This window comes from Stomoxys calcitrans, chromosome 1, assembly GCF_963082655.1.
Source record: "Stomoxys calcitrans chromosome 1, idStoCalc2.1, whole genome shotgun sequence".
Lineage (NCBI taxonomy): Eukaryota > Metazoa > Arthropoda > Insecta > Diptera > Muscidae > Stomoxys > Stomoxys calcitrans.
Genome location: NC_081552.1, coordinates 64,840,474 through 64,848,962, shown reverse-complemented (window position 1 = coordinate 64,848,962; position 8,489 = coordinate 64,840,474). Strand labels below are relative to the sequence as shown.

The 8,489-nt window shown below is 39.4% G+C and overlaps 1 protein-coding gene across 1 annotated transcript; it reads left to right on the top strand.

Moving 5' to 3' along the window:
* The first annotated feature begins 2,875 nt into the window (after positions 1-2,875).
* LOC131995950 (uncharacterized) lies at positions 2,876-7,747 on the top strand. Its single transcript, XM_059365285.1, has one exon. It carries the CDS (start codon positions 2,876-2,878, stop codon positions 7,745-7,747), a length of 4,872 nt encoding a protein of 1,623 aa, XP_059221268.1.
* The last annotated feature ends 742 nt before the right edge of the window (positions 7,748-8,489 follow it).

The following is an 8,489-nucleotide window of genomic DNA, read 5'->3' as shown; positions in this document are numbered from 1 at the left end:
GAAGTCAAGACCCCAGATCGGTTTATATGGCAGCTATATCAGGTTATGGACCGATTTGAAACATACTTGGCACAATTGTTGGATATAATAACGAAACAGGTCGTGCAAAAATTTCATTCCAATCGGATAAGAATTGCGCACTCTAGAGGCTCAGGAAGTCAAGACCCAAGATCGGTTTATATGGCAGCTCTCTAGAGGCTCAAGAAGTCAAGACCCAAGATCGGTTTATATGACAGCTATATAAGGTTATGGGCCGATTTGAACCATACCTGGCACAGTTGTTGGATATCATAACAAAACACGTCGTGCAAAACTTCATCCCAATCGGATAAGAATTGCGCACTCTAGAGCCTCAAGAAGTCAAGACCCAATATCGGTTTATATGGCAGCTATATCAGGTTATGAACCGATTTTAACCATATTTGGCGCAGTTGTTGGATGTCATAACAAAACACTTAGCGCAAAATTTCATCCCAATCGGATAAGAATTACGCACTCTAGAGCCTCAAGAAGTCAAGACCCTAGATCGGTTTATATGGCAGTGTTGAAGCGAGTTCAACAAGTTTGTAGTATAAACCTTCCTTGACTTACCACAGAATGCCCGCTCACGAAGAGCACTAATGGATACGTTTCAAAAATTACATTTAAGCTATCTCATTCTCAAACATTCACTCATTTCTCAATTACTCAATACTATTGCACTCCTCTAGTTATTACATTATCGTTCTAATTGGTTTTTTTTACAACATCTCCCTGAGCATTAATTTGTTTCACATAAGAACCGTTGTAAGAAACTTGGAGTCTACCCTGAATTCAAAGGAAAGTGTGCAACCAGTCAAGTGTATCGCTTTGAAAAGTTAAGCCAAATCTTTGTATAATAAAGCACATTGAAATCTACAAAAGCACTTTTTTTATTTCAATAATAAGGCTTCAGCTACAAGGTCAACTCCGTAGTATTACGACAACTCCCGTGCCTCATAGTGGAGTTAAGCGATCCTCTGATCTCATTAGCAGAATCCTGATTCTGCTTCCAAAGCCCTTTGGGTCAACTTACAAAGGCAATTCAACATGGTCCTTCGAGCCGGATAATCTGATATTAGGAGAAGGTGAAACCAACCGACAGCAAATACAAAACAACAGAAAGCAGTCAGCAAATTCTACGAAAAGACAACATAGAAGGCGGTCACCAGTTCCACCAACTTCATCAGTTTTTTCGGGAAGACAACGCCATCAACTTCTAAGAGGAAGATTTAAATAGAACACGTCCGTAGTTTCTCTGCCAGGATCAACTTCTACAAGAAAGCAACACCTACAAGGAAAACCTGGTTTGGAACATAGCTTCAACCGACAAGAGATGACTTGTTTCAATATAGTAAGGAATAGAAGCGGTAAGTATATGCAGGTGATTGTGTGGTTTTTGTAAGTGATCAAGTGGAGAAAAAGACGAAGATAGGAGTAACAGTGCAACAACACGACTTTAGTACCGGAGTCGTAATGCAAATCAAAAAGAACAACCAAGACTAAACAAATCGAAAATCTATCAATAAAAAATTGTGTTAAAAAAAAAAAAAATATATATCGGAAGGATTTTAATTATTAATTTTATACCTAACATTTATAAGTAAAACAGATGAAAATGAAAATAAAAAAATAAACGCTCCCGTAGTGAAGAACCGCGTTATCATTACATTAACAACACAAACGTTCTCACTATTTTACAAAACGTCATTCTCTCCCAAGATTCCAATCGGTACAACAAAAGAAACCCGAGTGATCGTAATTGCCAGATATGAAACATTCAACTTTTTGAAAGATTACAGACAAATCGTACAAACAATTCCAAATTTCAAAGCAACCAGCTTTTAGATACTACTGCGATGACAGATGTATGAACACATCCAACGAAGGAGACAAACGTCAAAAAAGAAAAAGACATTTAAAGTAGTAGCTCAAAAGAAATATAATATGACAAAAGGTGGTGATAAAAATGGGAAAATTAATAGTTATACAAACGAAGTTTCGATCAGCGAGAAATAAGATTTAATCGGTAATAAACGCCTGCAAAAAGTAAAAAAAAAAAAAAAGAGCTCCAATAAACGGTAGCAAATTCTGTTGACCTCCCGTCTAGTGCAAAATTTTGTTATTTTCCCAAATTAATTGCAAACAATAATGTATTAAACAACGATAACAAATAAAAAGAGTTTACAAGAAGGAGGCCTTTACTGCCCCGTGGGAAAAAAAAAGAATCTTGCTGTGGAAATAAGAATTAATGTTTGCATATCGTATTGGTGAAAAAATTATTGATTAACAAAACGATCCTCATTTGGTTATGTGCGATCACTCTTAAAAATAGAGAAGAAATTAACTGTAAAGTGGGAGTTAGCAAGTAGTGGAAAAAAAAACAACAACAACATATACAACAAGCAAGAAGTCAGAGATTATTAACGCTGCCAGCGCTGCAGCTCCTACGATATTCATTTCCCAAGTAATGGTTGTAAACTGGGGTAAGTCAAGCTTTTTTATTATTATCACCAAGCAGACATAAACAACTGATAGCGAACTCTTGCTCTTGTCACTGAACACCCTCTCCCATTTTCGTCACAACAGCCGTCCAATAAATTTTTCAACTTATATTTCGTTATACATGTATCTACAAATAGTACAGAAAACGTCGTAGGCATTGCAAAGATACATTGGGAGACGGGGTTGCCATCAATCATAGAAAGAGAAAATTTACCCGGGAAAAACTTATTATTTTTCATTTAATAAGCAACATACGTTGGACATTTATAACAAAAAAAATATATTCAAAAATACACAAAAATATTCAAATACTTTCGAATAGGAAAACCCAACACAAAAATTTCTATTCATAATGGCCGCGCGTCGAAAGTTTTTATTTGATCTAGATCAACTTATAACGTTTTGCTCAAAATTCGAATCCCAAAAACCAGAAACATTCACCGTACAATTATTGGAAATAAAAGATCTCGAGTTGGAGCGGAGGTGGTCTCAATTAGTATCTAGTTATGAAACACTGGTCTTAGAAGATGAAAAAGAAGTACACGATTATAACGACCAGTACGGTGTTAAATTTGAAGAAGCTAGTTGTATGTACCAAAAATGCAAAGAAGGCACGATGATTCTAATTTGCGCCAAGAGCCAAAAAGCACTTAGTGTAGAACTACCACCACAACAACATGTCCCTTCACTAAAATTACCCCCATGCGACACTCCACTTTTTGAGGGGGGATACTCTCAATGGCCAGCATTTAGGGATATTTTTTCTGCGGTATTTGGCAAACACCCTAGTTTGTCCCCGGCTCAAAAGCTGTACCACCTGCGTGGTAAAACACGAGGTGAGGCTTACGACATCGTCAAGAAATTTGAGCTCACAGACGCGAATTTCAATTTAGCTTGGGAGGCATTGATTAATAGGTACGAAAACAGACGGATTTTAGTAAATCAGCAGATGAAAAAGCTATTTTCTATTCAATTCGCCCAAAACGAAAATCCTAAGTCCATCAGACAAATTCTGAGTTCCATTACTGATAGTTTGGCGATATTTAGGTCATATGGAATTGCAGTAGAAAATTGGGATCCAATACTGATTCACATAGCCTCGTCCAAAATCCCTGATAATACTCTACGAGCATGGGAGGACTCCTTAGATGATCATAAGGAATTGCCTTCGTGGTCTCAAATGGAGAAATTTTTGTCTAAAAGAATAGAGAAGCTGGAGACAATCATTGACTTTCGTAAGCCGAACTCCAGGGAAACGTATAATTCAAAGGCAAACTCCTTTCAAGTTTCCGAGACGGAGAACCAAACCAAGCCCTTTTGCAAAACATGCAATCAATATCATTCGCTGATGGTATGCCAAAACTTTAAGTCTTTAGCGCCACAGGATCGCATTCAATACGCCATGGAAAACAAATTGTGTTTGAACTGCCTTTCACAAAAACATTTTAAACCAAATTGCACCAGCAGGAGATCGTGTTCTATCTGCAACAAAAAGCACCACACAATGCTTCACCTCGAGTCTAAAAGTACAAATTCGTTAGATACTTCTCAGAATTACGAAACGATAGATACGACTTCACAAGATGCTCCTACCACATCAAGACAGTCCAATGAAAACTCATTTTTGAACACCACCATAGCCAATTATGAAATAAACACGCTGTTCTCGCAGAATGAAGGTACTACTATTCTTCCGACTGCTCGAATTCATTTAGAACACGGTGGAGAACTATTCACAGTCCGGGCACTGTTAGATACCGGATCGGAGAAAAGCTTCATAGCCAAGCGCATTCAGCAGAAACTGATGATTCCTTTGGAAAAGCACAACTCCCAAATTTCCGGACTGGGAGGCACTATAGTAAGCAGCTGCAAGGGAAAATGTTTGCTAACGTTAAAATCTACTTATTCCGACTTTAGAATTCAAGTTAAAGCACTAGTAGTGTCAAGTCTAGCTCACTTTTTGCCTTCGCGACCCATTAGATCTACACTTATCCAGCAAGTACAACATTTGAGTCTCGCAGATCCTTTTTTCTATAAACAAGCACCAATAGAAATGATAATTGGAAGCGATTATCTTCCCTTCATTAACAAAACCGGAATGACTGTACAAATTGGGAATGGCATCGAAGCTCGAGAGTCTCAGTTTGGGTGGTACTTATCAGGACCCACAGAATCCGAGTACATTAAGACATTCTCAACCCTTGCGCCTGCTTCAGACAATGCAGCTCTACAAGAACAGCTGAAAAGATTCTGGGAGTTGGAGGAGGTTGGAAAGCCAAAGCCTACATCAGATGCTGACATCTGGTGTGAAAACTTCTACAAATCCACAACGTATCGAGATCAAGAAGGTCGATACGTAGTTCGACTACCTTTCATACAGGAATTTCCTGACGAAAAATTCCTTGGGTCTTCGAGACATATGGCATTCGCCCAGTACTGCAGAATGGAGAAACATTTAAGCAAAAATCAAGAACTAAAATATGAATACGACAAAGTTCTCAGAGAATATATTGCGTTAGAACACATGGTCCCTGCAAAGCCGAAAGAAGAAAAATCACCAAAGGTCCACAACTACTTCTTGCCCCACCATGCCGTCATCCGGCCAGAAAGTAAATCTACCAAAGTACGCGTGGTGTTCAACGCCTCTAAAAAGACTACCTCTGGACTATCATTAAATGACGTTTTGCATACTGGGCCAATCTTACAACAAGACTTAATGAAAGTTCTTCTCAACTGGCGATATTATCGGTACGTATTTAACGGTGACATCCAAAAGATGTACCGTCAGATATGGATCCATGAAGACGATCAGCAATACCAACAAATTCTATTTCGTACTTTCGAAGACAAAGCAGTGGAGGTCTTTCGCTTAAAAACAGTTACATTTGGCGTGAATGCGGCACCCTTTCTCGCCATTCGTACTCTTTTGGAGCTAAGCAAAGATTGTAAGAATCTATACCCCAAAGCCTCAAACATATTACAAAATGAGATCTATGTAGACGATGTCTTGTCAGGCGCTCATTCCCTCGAGGAAGCCAAAGTTAAACAAGAACAACTCGTTAGATCCCTTTCTTCTGCGGGATTTTCATTAAAAAAACTCACAGCAAACAATAAGATTCTGTTAGAAAGCTGGCCCCGCGAAGATCTTCTTAGCGAAGAATTCCTGAATATCGAAGATCAAAGTTCTATTAAAACTTTAGGCGTTCGGTGGAACGCGATGGCCGATTTCTTCTATTATACAGTTGAACCTATCGAAATTGATCAGTTCACTTCGAAAAGGAAAATACTATCCACCATAGCGAAGCTATTCGATCCACTTGGTTGGTTGGGCCCAACTATAGTCATCGCAAAAATGCTAATGCAAGACCTATGGGAAGAAAGGCTAGAATGGGACGAAAGTGTACCAGCGCCCATCCTTCAACGCTGGTCATCCTTTGTTGAAAATTTACAACATGTATCAGACATACAAATTAAAAGATGGATTCAATTCTCGCCTCAAGCGTCAATTCAAATTCATGGGTTTAGTGACGCCTCAGAGAAGGCGTATTGTGCAGCGGTATACATCCGAGTTGTTCATCCAGATGGCGACATTTATTCAAACCTATTAGTCTCCAAAACAAAAGTGGCGCCCTTAAAAAGAACCACGATCCCTAAATTAGAACTATGTGGAGCAGACTTGCTAACGAAATTAATCAAAAGTATATCAAATGACGTACAGATAGAACACAAATTATTTCTTTGGACGGACTCATCCATTGTCCTTGGATGGCTACAAAAGTCCCCACAGACATTAAAGACCTTCGTGGCCAATAGGATTAGTGACATATTAAGCGTGGTAGATATAAGTCAGTGGAATTACGTAAAAACTGACGAAAATCCAGCTGATCTTGGTTCACGAGGGTGCGCTCCTCTAGATTTGTCGACATGCCAACTTTGGTGGCATGGGCCTTCGTGGCTGTCTCAACCGCACCAGCACTGGCCAAAACCACGAACATTTGAGCCTACAGATCTCGAAGCGAAACGAGTCTGCAGTTATCACACCTCAGAAAACGCAGAAGAAATTATTTCCAGGTTCTCATCATTCAATCGATGTCTTAGAGTTATATGCTATATCTTCAGATTTTACCAGTCATCGAAAAGGAAAGAAACATTTTCAAGTACACTCTTACGGCACGACGAGATTGATTTCGTGAAACGTCGTCTAATCCACTTATCACAAAAAGTCGCGTTTCCAAGAGAACTTGAAGCTCTGTGCGAGAAAAAGCCAATTAGCAAGAAAAGCAAAATTCTCGCGATTAATCCAGTTATCGACGATACCGGTCTATTGAGAGTAGGTGGCAGGCTAACGAATTGTGGTCTTAGCTATGAAGAAATTCATCCAATCATTCTACCTGAAAAATCGAAATTGGCTGAACTTATGATAAAATTCACCCATCGTATCCTTTTGCACGCTGAGCATCACACCATGCTCCGAGCAATTCGCCAAGGCTTTTATATCCCTCGAGTTAAAAATATTATCCGCCAATGTATTCGTAATTGTAAACCATGTACTATCGTCAAGCATCGTTTCCAAAATCAGATAATGGCATCGCTTCCACCTGAGCGCGTCCAATTCTCCTTGCCTTTTACGTTTACCGGTGTCGATTTTGCGGGACCTTTCAATATTCGAGCATCGAAAGTCCGAAATTCAAAAACGTTGAAAGGATATGCAGCCGTATTTGTGTGCTTCTCCACTAAGGCCGTCCACTTGGAGACTTGCTCGGAATTATCCTCCGAGGCATTTATCGCGACGTTTTCCCGCTTTACCGGAAGGCGAGGTCTTCCAAAGACAATTTTTTCCGACAATGGAAGGAACTTTGTCGGTGCAAGCTATAAGCTTCTAAAAGAACACCATGAATTCTTAAAATCTGCCGAACAATCTCTGGTTGAAAAGTATGCTACTCATGGTTTTAACTGGTCCTTCATTCCACCCTACGCACCGCACATGGGCGGATTATGGGAAGCGGCCGTTAAAAGCATGAAAACCCATTTAAAAAAAGTTGCCGCTTCTCATACACTAACATTCGAGGAACTTACAACACTTTTGATAATGGTCGAATCAATATTAAACTCCCGTCCCTTATCGCCTATATCCGGAAATCCTAATGAGCTAAACCCATTAACTCCGGGCCACTTTCTTCGCGGTGCACCAATTATCGTCGAGCCCTCTCAAAACATTGCATAAGACAACATTTCACTGTTAAATCGTTGGGAACGGCTAAAGGCACTGCAACAAATTTTCGCGCGACGATGGAAGACGGAGTATATTACTGAATTACAACGTCGCATTAAATGGAAAACCACAAAAAATAATATTAAAATCAATGATTTTGTTGTGATTAAAGACGAGTTACTACCCCCTACCGACTGGAGGCTTGGAAGAGTCACAAAAGTTCACTATGGCTCCGACAACAACGTCAGAGTAGCCGAAATATTGACACAAAGTGGAACCATCACTCGACCAATCGTTAAGCTATGTGTTTTACCGACTCAAAACACTACGCCAACTGAATGATCACTTATAATATACCATTTATTCACTTGTATATGCTCCTTTCTATTCTTTACTTTCAGATCGTCAATGCCAGTCGCTACCATTACCTAGTGCAGTGAATACCCACGACACTGTTGATTTGAAGGAGAGGCCTCACTTTGAGGCGGGAATATGTTGAAGCGAGTTCAACAAGTTTGTAGTATAAACCTTCCTTGACTTACCACAGAATGCCCGCTCACGAAGAGCACTAATGGATACGTTTCAAAAATTACATTTAAGCTATCTCATTCTCAAACATTCACTCATTTCTCAATTACTCAATACTATTGCACTCCTCTAGTTATTACATTATCGTTCTAATTGGTTTTTTTTACAACATCTCCCTGAGCATTAATTTGTTTCACATAAGAACCGTTGTAAGAAACTTGGAGTC

What these genes read in the sequence shown, in the direction of transcription:
- LOC131995950 (XM_059365285.1), top strand. Translation starts at nt 2,876, where the DNA reads ATGGCCGCGCGTCGAAAGTTTTTATTTGATCTAGATCAACTTATAACG.